Source organism: Sarcophilus harrisii, chromosome 4 (assembly GCF_902635505.1).
Source record: "Sarcophilus harrisii chromosome 4, mSarHar1.11, whole genome shotgun sequence".
In the NCBI taxonomy this organism is placed as follows: domain Eukaryota; kingdom Metazoa; phylum Chordata; class Mammalia; order Dasyuromorphia; family Dasyuridae; genus Sarcophilus; species Sarcophilus harrisii.
The window spans coordinates 422257427-422275569 of record NC_045429.1 but is presented as its reverse complement, the minus strand read 5'-3'; the positions used below and the strand labels follow the sequence as shown (position 1 = coordinate 422275569).

Below are 18143 nucleotides of genomic sequence, written 5' to 3'. Positions count from 1 at the left end.
TTCTTTCACTCCACATATCCAGCCAGTCATGAAAGCTTGAGATTTCTGCCTTTGTAACATTTCTCTCAGCATCCCTTTCCCTCCACTCTCATGTCCTTTTCCTACTTCAGGCCCTCCTCTCTGCTTGCCTAGATTACCACTATAATGTTGTAATTAGTATCCTTTTCTCCTCCAATCCATCTTCCATGCCAACAAACATGCCAAAGTGTTTTTCCCAAAGTATAGTCTGATCATGTCACACTCCATAAATTATACTCTGGTAACGCTAGTAGGCTCTTTAAGGGCACAGACTGATTAATTTTTTTTAAATTGTTATTGTTCTTGTTGTTTGTATTTTAATTCCCCAGAGCAGGCATTTAATAATTTGAGCACTGGATTTAAAATCAGGAGATCTGACTTCCCACCTTAGACACTTAGTATTGTAATCATGGATATATCATATAACCTCTCAGAGTCTGTTTCCTCATCTATAAAACAGAGATGTGTGGATTAGAATCAGATATTTGTAGAGCACATGGCAAATCTTAGAAAACATAGCAGGCAGTTTAAATAGATTTTGAAGAAAACTATTTCTATGCTATTATTTATTGAGTTGATTAGTTTTGATTAGAGTTATATATTTCTTTATTTAACTAAATATGGATTATAAAAAATACTATTTTTATTTTTCAGGCATTTCACTGAAGTAGAGCTCCAACTAAACTCATGTGCTCTATGCTCTTATCAAATTAGATTGATCCATGTCCCTCCCCCCTCCCCCAATATATCTCTTTCTTCAAATATAGAAATATTTGTTAAAGGCTTCTTGCATACAAGAATACAACAGAGTACAAAATAGCCCATGATTTCAAAGAGCTAACCATTTTCCATGGCTGAATCTGATCTTGCTCTAATTTATCTTCTTGTAGGATATTGTATTTCTCTTATGCATTTCCATTTTGATTTGTATTCAATTAATTCATACAGGAAGTGTTTATTAAAATCGTATTACCTACAGTGCATTGTCCTAGGTCTAGAGGATATATTATAATGAATAGACCTCACCTCTACCTCCAAGCTACTTAAAATTTAGTAGACATGTGTAAACCATGACTTAATAGAATGACTAATGCCAACTCCAACCACAGTGGTAGAAAAAGCATATAATGTGGAATCAACAGAGCTGTATTTGAGTTGCAATTCAGACACCAGGAAAATCACAAAACCTCCCTGAGCCTCATTGTCTTTTTTTTGTAAAACTGGATTTAAAAACCAACAATAACTCTTTACCTGTTTCTTTTGTTTGTAAAGGAAGTGCTTTATAAATCTTAAAATACTATGTAAATATGAGCTGTAAGTATCATTATCTGGGTCCTTGTAAATGTTTTTGTGTTGTACAGAATTCACCCAGAGTAATTGAAGCATTAAATAAGTAGAGATCAATTTATCTCTATCAGGTTTAGATAAAATGATAAGACTGCATTAGAGGATCCCAGGTCTAGTATCTTAAAATAAGATGAAAAGAGGATTGAAAAATATTACAGAAGCTTAGAAGAGCTGTGTGTTTTTTGCTTAGGTGATAGCTGGGCAAATAGCCCAAGTATTTCTAAGTTAATTAGCTTGTAGGAATAGTTGCAGAATTATAATAGTATCAGTTTACATTTTTAGAGTGTTTCCTGGTTTGCAAAGCCTTTTGATACATTCTGTCATTTGTTCCTCTCAATCCTGTGATGTAGATGCTAATAATTTCCCCATTTTATGGATGAAGAAACAGGATTTGGAAAAATGAAGTACCTTGCTCATACAGTCTGAGTTGAGATTCTAGTACTTGATATACTTCTGGCTTTCATACCATACCAGTGACACATGGATACATCAAAATTCTTTGATTTTTCTTCATTTGTAGGCATACTGTTTATATATACAGTTATACTGTATGTGAACAGTCAGTGGCTGTTGATCTTGATGTAAGTATCACTGGAACTCTTGTTAAAAGATGTCTTTAAATATATTTTGTTCACCTTAGATAAAAGACAGAAACTTGCTTAGACATTCCAGAAAATTATATTGGGCTATTTTTAACAACTTTGAATTTTCCATTATGTTATGATTTGATATCAAAATTATGTTCATTTTGACAAGTCTGTACCTCAGAGCAGAAATAGCAATAACTATCTTCATCAAATGATTGAGTACATCAACTTCGCTTTTGATTTGTTCATTTGTTCTTCTGGAATGAATCAAATTCTAATGCTGAGACAGTTTTAGATCTGTTGCAAAAGCAGCACACACAACAAGATTATCTTATTGGGAATTGAGTTGATCAGCAAATGCACACCTGACATCAAATTAAGAACAGTTTTCTGAAAGACTCTGTCCTTAATGCTCTCTGGACCAGCCTTGTGGACCAATGTCTGCTGATACTCCAAACATCAGAGTGAATGAATGGATGCCTGTGGGCTGGGCCCAAGCCTGTTTGCCTTGTGGTTTGCCTCCCAGTCCACTGGGAAGCCAGCGCTCCTTTCATTTTCATTCTTTTCCATCTCTAGTGCTTTTGAACAGAGAACCCCCATCCTCCCGACCCCCAAACTCCACATTCCAACTCCATGATCTCATGGTACCAAGCATATCTCCCCTGCCAAGCAGCCAGGCTGCCTGCTGACTCTCAGAGGGAACAGACGGGAACATAAACTTGCTGCAGAGAAGCAAGACAATTTCTGTATATTTTTAAGACCAAGAATTCAGTATTCATTTAGAGGTTTTATTTTTTTAATAGCTCCTTGAAAATTCAGCAAAATAATTCATGCTGCCCTTATTTCTTGATAACATCATTCCCTTTGCACTGATGTGTAGAATCTCAGAAACCAGAAAATGGAAAAGATATATTAGATCATGTCTAGTCCATTCCCAATGGCCAGAATTCTTTCCCACAGTCTCCTCTACTACTTTTCCTATTCCAGTTTTCTCAAGAATTGGAATTTCCACCTTTTCTCCTGGGAGATGATTCCTTAAGACTTCTGGGTTATCATAGGGAATTTCCCTGTCATTGTGTGGAAATATTCCCATTCTTATTTTCAGTTTGGTGCTCCTTATTTTCACAACCCTTAACAGTGCCTCTCTTTCCTTGGTCAAGAATTCCTGGATGGTACATTCTCCCACACCATGATATCTAGTCTTGAACAAAGTTTAGGGTTTTTCTGGGTTTTTTTCACCCAAAATTTATGCATACATATTATATAAATACATACAGAAATGTACATACCTATCTAAATGCTCAGAATCATAGCTTTTGAGAATTGGATAGTTTTCATAGACCATCCACTCAACCCGTACATGAAAGGAATTCCTACTATACCATATATACTTAGCATCAGTTGGAGCATATCTTTCCCCATAAATCAACCCCTCAGCCCTTTCTTCCTAAATTGGATTCTTTTTTTTTTTTTTAAGCATCATCTCCAGCCCTGAAGCATGAAAATTTAATCTTTTCCATCCTATAAATTCATTTTCTGTATCAGTCTGAATTAGAAATTGTTAAGAGAAAAGTGATTTAGTATCTGAATGATAGGCTACAGCATTCCTAATTTGGAAGACTATTTTTTCATTCATTATTTGAGAAATGGGAAAGATTATTTGGTATTCAACATTTTAAAACATTTATTTATGCTTTTCCAACCCACAACTGCTAGCCTCTACTCATCTCTTCCTAACTACAGATACTTGGTTAGAGAGGGAAGGCTAGAGAGCAAGGAGGCTCCAAAAACTTGAGGTTGGAACTAAGGGAGCTCTTTTTTTGTGACAGATATTTGGAAATTGAGGGGATTCCCATCAATTGGGTACTGTCAAATAGTTCAGCATCAGAAATGTACATTTCTATTTTAAATTACCATCTGCTTTGCTGCTGTTCCCTAAAGATCATAGGACTTTTCTATCTGACTTGTAGCTAAAACTTCCCACATGTATTATCCCTTCTATTACATTGTGAACTCTTTAAGAGTGATCAGTCAGAACAATGCATTTATGTGCAACAAGTGTGACACACACACACACATACACACACACATACACTGTTCCAAATGGTGACAATGCAAAGAAAGACCAAAAAGTCCCTGCCCCTACGGAACTCACATTGTAATGGGTAAGATTAAAGTGGTAGCTCTCTAAGTGGAGAGATGACATAACATAGAGACATTATGAAGGTAGACAGGGCAGTATTTGGTGAAAGATTGGACATATAATGTGCCTGAGAATGAGGAATTAAGAATGACATCCAGTTGCAAACCTTGGTGACTGGGAGAATGGTGATTCTTTTCATTGTAATAAAGAATTTGGATTTGGGGGAAAGATAATAACATGTAAAGTTTGAGATGTTAGAGAAGACAAAGATTATCAATTCATCAGATAAAACTAGGGAGGAAAGGTTAAGGACATTCTGGTGATTGTGGATATCCAGCCTTTTGAGTTCTATGCCTCCTTCTACCTATTCAGATAAGTCCTCAAAGCAAGGCTCAACCTTCCCCTCAGTCTTTTAGGGGTATTCTGAAGGAAATAAAGTATATCTTTTCTATTGTGCTATTAGTTTGAGCTCCCATTCTTGTCTGTTGTTTCCACTAGTCCCCCAGCAAGCCCATTGTCACTTAAACCAATTAACATGAATTAGCTCTCACAAAGGGATTTTTACTGTAAAGATTGTAGATAAGGGGAGAAACTAGGTAGTACAGTAGATAAAGTACCAGCCCTGGAGTCAAAAGAAGCTAACTTCAAATCCGATCTTAAACCCTTATCAGCTGTGTGACCCTGAACAAGTCACTTGACACTCCCTACTCCTCCCCCCCTTCAAAGCTGGAGATGAAGGAATGAAGTACATTTCTGCTCAATACATCAAGGTACATGCTTAGCTCTTGGAAACTTAAAGCAATTTCTACATTTATCCCCATCAAATTCACTTCTGAATTTAGCTTTGAGTCTTCCAGGAGGTTGCTCAGGACTTTGTTCCACACTGTCTTGGTTCTAACAAATCTTGACATGGATTTTTCCAGTTGCTAGACTTCTGATCCTCATGCTTCAGGCCTTTTGAAGTTCACAAGGTTTTATATCCATCTTTAAAACATTTTCATGTAAAATACAAATTATCTTGTTTTCTGTTCATGTCCCAAGCATTTAGGACAGTGCTGTGTTCTTAATTGTTTGTTATTTGTCCTTCATTCTTGAAGAGTCCCAATGACTTCACTAAGGCATTGTCTTGACTTTCGAGTGAATTGAATTTAAGTGAGTCAGAGGCTGCAAAATTATCACCTCATTCTCTCCTCTAGAGCCATTAAAGTCCAGTAATGTCTTAGAATGAGTGTAAATAGCAATAGTTTTCTGTCCTGGCCAGAAACTCTGAGGATCTTGCTCAGGGGTCCTCAAACTACAGACGCGGGGCAGATTCGGCAGCTGCAGACGTTTATCTGGCTCACCCAGGGCTATGAAGTTTCTTTATTTAAAGGCCCACAAAACAAAGTTTTTGTTTTTTCTATAGTCTGGCACTCCAACAGTCTGAGGGACAGTGAACTGGCCCCCTATTTAAAAAGTTTGAGGATCGATATCTTAATAAATTTTTAATAAAAGATTTTTCTTTTCTTTCATTCATGATGATCTCAGCAAACCCACAATCTTTAATCCCTTGCAACCTATTGTCCACCTCTACTTATACTACACAGTCCTCATTTTCTTTTTACTTCTCTAACTGCTTTTTTTTTTTTTTTACTTATACCTACTAAACTTGCCCCAAAATGTGCCTCAAAAGTCCAGTTCTTGGTCTCCTGTTCTTTTACACTCTCTCGAATAAACTCTTTGATCTCCATGATTTCATCAAAATGCATATGATTCCTAAATCTATTTTTTTCAACTTTGATTTCTTCCCTAAACTTATTCCTTCATCTCCAGCTTTGAAGGGGGGGAGGAGTAGGGAGTGTCACGTTAAGTGACTTGTTCTGGGTCACACAACTGATAAGGGTTTAAGATCGGATTTGAAGTTAGCTTCTTTTGACTCCAGGGCTGGTACTTTATGTACTGTACTACCTAGCTTCTCCCCTTATCTACAACTTTTTGCTAAATCTGAATATCTTAGATAACCCACTCTAATATGAAAGACAGGTTGGAGGAAATGTGGCAATGGAAAGAATTTTGAATTTTTCATTTAATATCTGTGTGATTTTAGACAAATCATTCTATCTCTTAAAGATTTCATTTTCTCCTTATCTATGAAACTAAGGGGTTAAAATGAATAATCTTTAAGAGTCTATCTGGCTGTAAATACTTATTCTATTTCTGGGCCTTTGTTCATGCCATTTTTCCTACCTAGAATACCCCTCTTACTTAAGTCCAGTTTTTTCAGTTACCAGTTGTACTCCAGCTTCCCTCACAAAATTGTGATCATCCTTTGGTGATCACTTTTCCCTTCCACACTCCTTTGCTGACTATTAATCTATGCAATTTATTTGATCCAGCATTGGTTACCATAAAGGATTGTTTAACTTTTTATGTGTCTGTCCTGAATTCACAGCTGGCCTGGAAAGCCTTTGAAGAAAGAAGTTGTCCTTTATATGTCTGTAGTGCTTAGTATAATGCCAAGCACATAGTGGGTGCTCTGTTTATTTTATTTATTTTTTTAATGGATAATTATGCAATACCAATATTGCACTCATACCCAAAGAATGACACAAGATTTTGGAGAAAGTCTATGGGCCTTAGATAGATTCTTTTTGGAAGATTTATGGGGGAATATGGACTAAAATTAAAATTATGAAACTGCGCTGCTTAAAGGGTATACTTTCATTGATGAAATCAGATTTATTAAAGTATAAATATGATGAAGGTACAGCAGTACATTAAATCTATTGCTGTTATAATATTCATTACTATACTTGGTAGTATAATTTATCAGAAGTGCCTTGGAAATTTAAGATTATTGACTCTCAAACAGTTATGATATGTTGTAAAGGGCTGAAATTCTGAATCAGTACACTGGAATCAGACAACTGAGCACTTGAGGCTAATTACCTATTGGACAATACTCTATTAGCATATACTTGGAAAATGGTCCCTCTCACTATTCTGTGCTGGCTTGATCTTTTGGTGTATACAGACGATTGTAGGTGGGATTAGGCTAAGACAAGCCAGAGTCACTTTGGAGGAGAAGGGAGGTTGTAGAGAGCTCATGGAGTTTCGTCCATCTCCTTTAATTCTTCCCCTAAAGACCAGGAACTTTGGCTGATCCTGACTCTGGCTGATCCTGAGGTCAACATGGAGCTAACTCAGATATCACAATATGTTGTGTTATTTCTTGACGTTTCAAACAAATGAATGAATCCAGCTTTTCTGAGATGACTAAAGAATACACTGACTTCATGTATTTGAAAGATTGACATGTAGAAAAAAGATGGTAATTCTTCTATTTGGCTCCAGCGGACAGAACCTAGCAGCAACAAGTGAAAGTTAACTAGAAGAAAATTTAGGCTTGATGTCAGGGAAAACTTCCTTACAATTAGAACTATACAAAAGTGGAATGACTTACCGTGAGAAGTGGTGTTTCCCCTACCCAACCCCATCTCCTTGAAGGTCTTCAGAAGTTGCATGACCACTGATTAGGTTCTTTTGCTAATGTCCCTTCCAACTCTCAAATTCTAACATTCTTTGAGCTGGAAATCTACCAACTCCCACTTCTCTACACCCCCCTACTCTGGGACTGGATTTATAGTCTTTCTGATTAATGCATATGTGTCACCTGGCACAAGACTATAGTTACCATATCTTTTGTTTCTGCCATCTTTATAGCTTGTACCATCCTGGAGTATGGAAATTAAGTAAATAGTTAAAACCTAAGTAGTTTGGGAGACCTTTCTTTCTGAGTCTTCTGGTAGTATGCACTGGGATTATCAATAAACTGAGCAGATGATTATGTAAAAAAATAATTGAGTGCCTCTATAATCTTTTAACAGACAACTAAGAAATGACTGATTTCTCTGAGCCATGGTTTTCTTCTATATAAAATGAAGTTTTGGCCAAGGTGAACCCATAAGTCCCTTCAACTCTGTCTTATGATATTTATATCTTAAAAATATTTCATTTATCAAATATTGTATTGACTACCTGTAATAGGTAATATGATATAATGCTATATAATTTATAAGAAATCCATAAAATTATTCTTTCCCTCAAAGAGCTAATAGGGAAAATAAGAAATGTTCATAAGGAACCATAATACAAGGCAAGATGAAATAAGTTCCACACACGAAGAATGAAGGATGACCATAGTGGTCCAGATCTCTGTCCTGCACATTTGTTATAAATAGCAGTAACAAAACATTTTATTTTTGTAGCACCTTTCTTTCAGGAATGCACATTTTCTGATAAATGTTCTTTTTTATTGCATTATGAAATGCAGAATTATTCAGACAAATCAAAACCAACTGCTTTTTTATTGCCCATTGTTCTTTTATGTTACCATCATGGGTTTCAACCACTAGGAGGTACAAACCAACAAAGAAACAACAATGACCAAACATTATAAATTGTAAATGTGCTTCAGAACTCAAATCCTTTGGAGCATATAAAAATACAAATATTATCTTTATTAAAAATTAGAAGGAAACTGAAATATAGGAAAATTAAGTGACTTGTCAAAGTGATGTCAAAAATAAAACTCAAATTTCCTAACTTTAACTCTAATGTTCTGAGCCACAAGAGCACTTAAATATCCTTACACACATAGATAGTATTAGATTCTAGTCTTGGTGACTTGATAGAAGCCTTTTTCAGTTGCCTTAGCCCAGAGTAACCTCTCCCTTCCCTCTACATTCTTATAGCTCTTATCTATTTTATTCATGCAGCATTTAGTATATGCTTCTTTTGTTTTTTTTTAAATATTTTATTTATATACACCATTTCCCAAACTAGATGATAAATTTTCTCAACTTGTCTTTGAACCTTTTTCTAGTCCTTTACAGGTAGTAAATTGGCACTTCCCAAGTGACTACTGGTGGCAACACCTTTTCTGTTGGTTAATGATAAAGGATTTCTGGATTTGGTTTCAAAAGAAAGAAGTAATGTTTTCCTTTGTTCTAGAATAATGGCATACATCGGATATTCTCTGGCATCCAGCCTACGGGGATCCCTCATCTGGGGAATTACCTGGGAGCCATTGAGAGCTGGGTGAGTCTACAGGAAGAATGCAGCTCAATTTTATTTAGTGTTGTGGACCTCCATTCCATCACTGTGCCCCAAGACCCAGCTGTTCTTCACCAGAGCATCTTGGACATGACTGCTGTCCTGCTTGCCTGTGGCATAAACCCAGAAAAAAGCATTCTTTTCCAACAGTCCCAGGTCAGTTATACTTTTCAGAATTCTGTTTCCTTTCTTTTCCTTGTATGTGAGGAAAGATAAATGGTTCTTCTGCCTTCAGTTGTCTTTCAGGTTTAAAAATGACTCTGTCAGTTAAGGGTACAGCAGCCACATGTTGTTGTGATCCTTCCCTTCTATGTTTACCATCTGTCATTGTTGTTCAGTCATGTCTTACTCCTCATGATCCCATTTGGGGTTTTCTTGGAAAACCATTACTTGTTACTAACATAGAACAGCACCATTTGACAAATGGACCTTGTGATTCAATGTGTTGACAATGAAGTGAGATTTAGGGCCTACTATTTTCCAATAATTTGGACACTATCCCATTGCGTATCCCATTCACTGGATACTCCATTGTCTCTTCTCAGGAAACAGTGTTTCAAGAGATCTCTGAGAGACCAGCTAGGAACTTGAGGTAGTCCAGAGTTCCCATACCCAAGCTATAGCATTCTTGAGGGCAAAGCCACTCAAAGCAACTTCTACAATATTCTTTTGAATTTGTCTTTGAGCATCAGATTAGCCAAGGAGCACAAAGGTGTTGAGTTCTTTTTCCAAAACACAGCCAGGTGATAAAAGTTCAGATCTTTTATTGTGTCCTTCAATATAGCCTGCTTAGCTCAGAGGCCTCTCTCTCCGCTTGGTTCTAAGAGCTCCGCCCGAATGTCTCCAAATCCAAAGGTTTGTCCTTCCGACTCCAGCCAGCACCAAGGTAGAAGATACAATGAATCTCTCTTGCCTCAAAGATAGGGCTTGTGGGCTTCCTCCCAGAGTGCTCCCCCCCGACTCCTGGGAATGTTCCCAAATAACTCTCTCGAGTGGCTTACTGGAGCTGTATTTATGCTGCTTTTCTGAGAGTGGGATTGTGGGATATCTCCCAGCATGCTCTCTGGCCCTAAGAGCTTCAAGGGAGGTGTGAATTCCGATATCTCTTTCTAAACTCTGAAATCTCCCAAACATGTGAACTCCAGTGAGTACTTAAATATTTCTTGCTTCTATGAGCTCTCTAAAGGTGTGAACACAAGCATGTTTCTATCAGTTGTACTTAGTACCTTGTTTCAAGTTCTGGCCCAAAATATCTCCTTCTAAGATCAAATCAGTCATATTGAACCATGCTAAATTAGATAATTATTGTCTCTATCAATTCTAATGGCTTAACACTTTGTAAAGATTCCAACACAAAGGTATAGATCTTTGTAGGCTTCTAATTAAAAAAAAAATTACTCTAGTTTTTTAAGATAAATCTTTACTGATATCTTTAGATTTTAATGTTATCTGAATGGCAAGTACATAGTACACAGAGCATAGAATGCTGGACCTGGCACCTAAAAAATTCTTTTTCCCGAGTTCAAATCTGGCCTTAGACACTAGCTGCATGACTTTGAGCAAGTCACTTAATCCTGTTTGCCTCAATTCCTCATCTGTAAAATGGACTGGAGAAGGAAATGGTAGCGCACTCTAGTATCTCTGCCAAGAAAACCTCAAATAGGATTACAGAGAGTCTAACATGACTGATAACAACAACACAATTCACAAGGTTTCCTACTATATCCTTCCAACTTCTTCCTTCCAGAAAGTCATCCATTCATGCCCTATAACTAAGTATTGTTTTTTAAAAGAAAAAGAGAAAGAAAAGAAAATACATAAGCAAAATTATCCCACACATCTAAGAAACATTTGAAAATAGGCACTCACTATGTCTGCAGACCTCCCACCTCTGTAAAGGAATGTTCAGGGCTGGTCATATGGCTATGGTCAAAGATGATGTTCCTTGGCCAAATCTGTGTCACATAGCTCAGTTGCAATCTAAACTATAAATAAATGTGCTAGAAAGAGCTAGATGCTCTGCTAGATTGGAAACTTCTGTAGGTCAGAGACTATGACTTGTACATCTTTGTATCCCTCTTTGTATCCCTCTTAATTCCTGACACAGTAGCTTATATATAATATAGATGCTTGATAAATATTTATTAAATGAATTTGAAGAGAAAAATGCATGTATTACCTTAATGCCATTTCCTGCTTGAAGGAGAATTTTACTTTTTAACATAACTCATAAAATCCTAAAGCCAGAGGTTATCCAATACAACCACCTTCCCAGTTAGGGAATCCCCTCAACATCTACCCATTGGTAATATAATTGGGATTATTGCCTTCCTTTAACATATGCAGCTCAAAATATGATTAGCTTTTTTCTTGAGTAGTTGCATTATATATATTCTTGGTACTTAAAATTCCACCAATGAAAACTTTTTCATCTTTTTTTTTTTCTTTCCACACAAATGTCTGTCAAGCCAGATTGTCCCCTGTCCATTATATGGTTTATTTTTAAACCCAAATACAAGAATCTGCATTCAACTTGACTGCATGTGCTTTTATTGTTTTAGGCATATCATTAAAAATTGATTTTTTATGTAATATATTAATTCTTCCAACTGTCATCCTCAGATCTGTTAAGAATGTCTTTTTTGTTTTTATTTAAATCATTTATAATATTCAGGCTTATCATTCTGAGCTTTAATTTAAACAGCTCTAGTGTAATCTAGAGATGGGAAGATTTGGATGTTTTCTAACTAAGTGCAATGTATTCTTTATAATATTCTTTTAGACTTATTAAGTGCTTATAATTATAATAACGTTCACCCCCACGAAGCTCCAAACTAAAATGTACATTATTTAATTATAATTATAAAATGTAAAATTTTATTCTGTATATAATTGTGAATACTCTAAACCTAAAATTATAATTATAAATATTTTATGTGGAACATTCAATAAAAATTAAAAGGAATTCAGCATGCTTACTATTTATCTGCAAGACTTCAAGTTAAATTTCATTTTACAAAATTTTTGACAACATTTACAGTGAAATAAGATACAACTTGGAAGATGCTTGATATAACATAATCATATATATATACTTTATTTCAATATTCTGCTTTATTTGAACAAAGGTTTTTAATATTGGGCAAACAGTGGAGAAGCACCATCTTAAATCTTGCTCTGCATTGAGTTTATTTCTGTATCTTGATTTAAAACAAGAATAAAGTGAATATAGTTGCTTGCACAGATATGTGTTGGAACGTGATAGGAAAATTTTACAAACTTCCTTACTTGAGAGTTGGAAACTCATTTGTTTAATTTTTAGTCACTTAATCAACCAATAAAATTGAACTAATTTCTCAATGTAATACATTTACTTTTCAATTGTGAATGACAAATGCTGGATTAGATGGTAAATTTATTTAAAGTTCATTTGTAAACATTGCTTCATTTTTAACAATGTTTACACATAAACTTGCCTAAGGAAAAAATGCCTCCAAATTTCACTTTTTTCCTGCCATTAGCATATCACCCACAGTCTGTTAAACAATTAGCCACCATCATCAGTTTATTTGAAAATCTACTAGATAAAATACTAATAATCTAAGTTAAAATAAGTTTAAAATCAAAAAGCAGCCTTATGTTGAGGTATTATGAAGTTTGTTTCTGCTGAATGTTTGTGACGATGTCAAGATTGTAATATAATTCTAGTAATCATGGTGAAACATAGATCATTTCACATGACCTGATATTTGTACTGTAAGAATGCAAACATTTGTCCCATCTCTCTCATGTGATTATACAGTTGATGCTGTGATTACAGGATAACAGAGAAGAATGAGGTTAGTCTGGTGCTGTATACAGAATGCAAATGAGGGGATGCACCTGTGTCTGACTGTCCATTGGGAATCAATTTGCACTTGAACATCAAATCTTTGTGGCAGTTTGGAAACAATTTGGTGACAGAATAAGAAACTGTCAGAAGTGGACAGAATTTGATATAATCAAGTGCCCAAATGCCAGAATCACTGTGTATATGACCATGATCATTTCAAATCCCTTCAGAGACAAAACTCTTGTGCTTCAAACATGCACATGCTTGTTTTCACAGAGGGAAAAAAAAATGTATCGGTAATGTAATTGGGCAATTATTTACTGCTTAAGATGCCATTAAAGAATTTTTAGGATGAATAATTTAGACTATCATTGTGAACTCCCAAGGGGTTCATGAAGCACTGGTCTTGTCCAATTCTCATGTTTTATAAGTAACAAAATGGAATTAAATAATAGAGGCAGGACTTGAACCCAGCTCTTTGGATTATAATATATTTTTATAATCAATATAGCTGACTGTAAGATGACATGACTATTTACCACAGTATCTCTAGTAACCTTTCCTCTATAGTCTTCTAATTAGTTTGCCCTTCTCTAGTCTTATTCTTCTTGTTATAACAAGCAAAATAGATGTATGATTTTTATGAAATCTAATGAATAAAATTCCAAACTTATCAAAAAGATAAATGAAGCTTGACTAATTCTTCAAATATTGATTTCTCAACCTGTCCCTTAGTTCATTAATATTATAACTGTTTAAAAATTTGTAGCCACTGTTAATTGATATTACAAACTAAAATAAAATATCTCTGAAGTTATGCAAATTAATGGAAAATATTATTCAATTTATATAAGATTTTTCAAGAACATAACTGTCATGGAAAGTATGACACACCTGATATGATATTTTGGAGAAATTTGATTTTCCTTTAAAAATATATTTATTCCTGTATGTTATTAATTCTGTACATCTTAATTTATTTCTGGAGATAATTACACATGGAGAAAATAATTTTCTAAGCTATAAGACTGTTTTCACCAATGGTTTTTGTCTCCATTTCTTTGCATTCTTTCTGAACTGACTGGAACAATTTAGGCTCATTGAAGATTTTTCTCATTATTTTCTTTTTCTCTCTCTGGCTGCTGGTCATGTTGCTTTCCCTAAAATATGTTTGCCATATGTGGAGAATTTTACTGACTACCTCTCTTCTGAAAGGGGTGTGTGTGTGTGTGTGTGTGTGTGTGTGTGTGTGTGTGTATATACACACGTTTGGTAGGTGTTTCCTTCCCGTTGCTGGAGTCAATGATCTTTTATTTCCAGCAAGCCTGTATACAGATCCAATCTCTGATTCCCACAGCTGTCTCTGAATTGTGAGTCTCCACATTTCCAACTGCTGCCTTCACATTGTAATCACTGCAGATGGAAGATAAAAGGTGGAGGACATAGCTTGAGACACTAACTCACCATGAGAGCCAAGAGAGATGCCCTGATGTGTCAGGCTTCTCATTGTTTCAGTGAGTCTAAAAGCAGTTCAGGCAGATAGATATGCAAGGGAGAAGGAGGAAAAGGAGAATGGAATCTGTGACTGTGGATTCCTTTTGAATTCTCTAATTAAAATAGAGTTCTGTGTTATTACCCAAGAAACCAAAATTGGGAAGGAAAGTAAAGGAGAGGGCAAAATAGAACCAGCCTGCCATTCTGAATCATCCACATTTGACAGGCTAATGAAACTAAATGTGTGAGTCTTGTTGCTCCTAATGAGTTAATGAAAATTAGATGGTCTTCCTGACGTCTCTCATACTGGAGTCTATGCAGGATCCTGGGTATGGAGCCGATAGACCCCTTAGGGACCATCCAATCAGACCCCTTCTTTTACAGATGAAGAAACTGAAAAGATGAAGGGATTTATTAAAAATGGATGCCTCACAGGTAGTAAATGACAAAGTTAGGGTTTGAATCTAGGCTTTTCAATTCAGAGTCCAATGCTCTTTAACACAGCACTATGCCGCAAACCAAATTAAAGAATAAAACCTACTAAGTGTTAAGTATTGGGAAAACAATGATAAAAGTTTAAGCTGAACCTCAAAGAAAGTGATTTTAAAAGCTTGTGTTGAGAAGGGGTGCGTTTCAGGTGTGGGGAACAGCCTTGGCAAAGGCACGGAAATGGGATTGTCATGGGTATGTCATGAGAGGAATAGCAAGAAAGTCAGTTTGACTGGACTATAGAGCATAGAAAAGGGGGAAAATATGGGATAACCATGTAAAGATAGGCCTCTGGATTTCATTGAACGGGGTGGAACATGGTCAGACCTCTGCTTTAGAAATATATCGTTGGCAGCTGTGTGAAAGATGTGTCATTGGAACTGTGTCTCCAGCCTTTTTAATTAGGGCATCGTGTTTCTATGTGAAAAGGGGCACTGGACTTGGAGTTTGGGGATGTGGATCTGAACTTGTGGCTCTAGCACTATTTTTGTGATTGTGGGAAAATCACTTATTCTCCTGGTGCCTCCTCTTGTGAAATGGAAATAACATTTTTAAAAATTACATTATCCTATCAATGTCATTTCCCCAATCAGGATTCACTTATAATAAAGAATTTTAAAAGATCTGGGAACTAGGGTGGGAGTGGGGAAAAGCAGCTCTTCAGCAAAACTAATTTAACCACCACATCACCTCAATCTTATAGTATAGACAGTGGCCACTCAGTAGCCCCCACTTCTACAAAAAAGGCAGGAGGAAGGCAGGACCAAGCCTGATTATTACACAGTTACCCTCATACAGAGCTTTCAATCTCTCTGTTTTTATTTTATTTTGTATTGTTCCTGGTGTTCTTTTCATTTATATTGTTGCAGACATAGACATTCTTTTTATGACTCTGCTTACTTGGCAACACTCTTTCCATGCTTCTTTGGATAATGCATATTCTTCATTTCTTACTGGGGGATAATATTCCACTGCATTTATGTACCACCATTTGGTAGGCAGGAAATGGTAATATTTTCATTATCCATTTCACAGGAATTTAAAAGAAAAGAGCATGGAGTACCAATGGAAATATGTCATTCAATCAAACTCTTAAAATAATAGACTATTTGGAAATATTATGGAACTGGGCTGTTGGTAAATGTTTTGATCTTGCCTGTGAAACATCCACGTATGTCCAAAGAGCAATAACCTTATCTGAAAGATTGTCAGTAATCTAGCAAATTTTGCTTTCTTTTTTTTTTTTTTTTTTGACAGCACCTGAAGTAGATGGTTTAATTATTGGCTCTGTTGATTTCTAAGGTTGAGTTGCCCATAGAGTGTATTGTACAGAATGGAAATCCTTTTAAACCAAACTATTTAACTACTAATACTATTCCAGGTGTAGGGCAAGAATAGTTTGATTAGCCTCGTTCTTTGAATCAGCTTAGAGGACATTTTACTTTTTTCATGTGTAGTAGATTTTATAAATGATTTAAACAAAGCTTAATATAGAGAACTTCTCATCACCTTCTAACTTGAGCATGGTGCTGTAGTTGGAGTACTGGGTCTGGAGGCAGAAAGGCCCTCCTTTAAATCCAGCCTCTTATACTTAACAAGCTGTGGGACACAGGACAAGTAATTTAACTTTCTATTTGCCTCAGTTTCCTCATCAATAAAATAAGAATAAGAATAGCACCCACATCCCAGAGTTGTTGGAGTGATCAAATGAGATTATAGTTTTCAAGCATTTAGCACAGTTGCCTGGCACTTATAAATGTTGGATATTATTATTTTTATCCTATACAAGTGTAAGTGTGGAAAATAGATTCCAAATTCAAATTAAATGACAAAAATATCATTTCATTCTTTATCAGATTCAGTCTTCCATTTCTAAATCCATCACTAAGTTTTGTAATGTTAATATAGGTAACTGAAATAACTAAACTGGATTTTTTATATCCATAGAAGAAAAACAGACAAGAGAAATGACAAATTCTAACTCAGAGAAGGTGACCTTTGGTTAAAAATCAAGCAGATTAAGACTGTTGACTATACAAGAACTTTGGACGTGTTTGACTTGGAGAAAAATATGAGAAAATCCAAGTGCCCAAAAAGTAATAGATGGATATTGGCAAAACCAGAAGTGGGTCAATTAAAGAGCGTTTATATATTCGGTGTGAGGGTTTATCAGTTGATACAAGAGCCTTTTAATTAAAATCAGATCCCAGAACAAGGTTCCTGCTAAGGAGATTTGTCATGGGGATGATGAGTCTAGTGAAAATAACTCAGCATGAAATTGCTCATTTTTGAGAGGAAGTGATAAATGGGAATTTGTGAGTCTGAATAGTTTTCCAACTTAGCCAAGCTGCAGGAAATACTTCCTGGGAAGATAATATTTACATAGGAAATAGACAAGTCCTGGGAGACAAGAAAATATCTCAGGGCTCCCATCCAGGTTTTAATGCCCTGGGTGATTGCTTGAATGGGTCTGATTGATCCCCGGCAGCTGTATCTTTTAGCATCATCTGATATAGCATTGAAGGCCCAATGTTGGGTTTCTTTTTCTCTTCCCAGGTGTTTGGGGAAGGATCTCTTTCGTTCTTCAGCCCAATTGCCTCTTTTCAGCCTCTTCTCACATTCTAAATTTTCTTAATTATTATTCACAAAACTGACCTTGGAACTAGAAGACCTGCAATATTGAACTCTGGGAAACCTTTGGCTCCTCATCAGAGCCAGTGATGGTGTTGGATATGCTTCTTAGGTCTCTGTATTTTCCCAACCATCTCCTGTTTTCACCTAGAGATCAGCCTGTTTGTGATTATGAGTCATTGGCATTGGCAGAAACTATGTGCAGTGTAAAAATCGACCACAAGCTACAGTCATAATTGATTTCAAAGACTACAAAGCAAACGGTTATTATGTGCATATTTTATGTCATGACATATGTAAGGCACTGATATGGTAGACACTACTCAAATATTATTAGTTGTCCTTTTGTCCCCAATTCAAACTAACATTTCATCTTGGTATTTGAATGGATCATTATTCTCAACAGTGTGAATTCTCCCTCCAGGAATCCATACTGTAAACTATCCACAATTGCCTCTGCTTTACAGATCTTTCCCTATATATCTACCTCAAGGGAATCCATTGATAC

The 18143-nt window shown here is 35.8% G+C and overlaps 1 protein-coding gene across 2 annotated transcripts in view; it reads left to right on the top strand.

Annotated features, from left to right (window-relative positions):
* WARS2 (tryptophanyl tRNA synthetase 2, mitochondrial) overlaps positions 1-18143 on the top strand; it is a 70147-nt gene that overhangs the window by 27777 nt on the left and 24227 nt on the right. Inside the window, exon 2 of one of the 2 annotated variants that reach the window (XM_023503517.2) lies at positions 9088-9174. In XM_023503517.2, coding sequence (XP_023359285.1) covers positions 9088-9174 — 87 coding nt within the window. Of the gene's footprint in view, positions 1-9087; positions 9346-18143 lie in introns of both variants that reach the window. The other variant, XM_012549652.3, reaches the window with a different exon arrangement.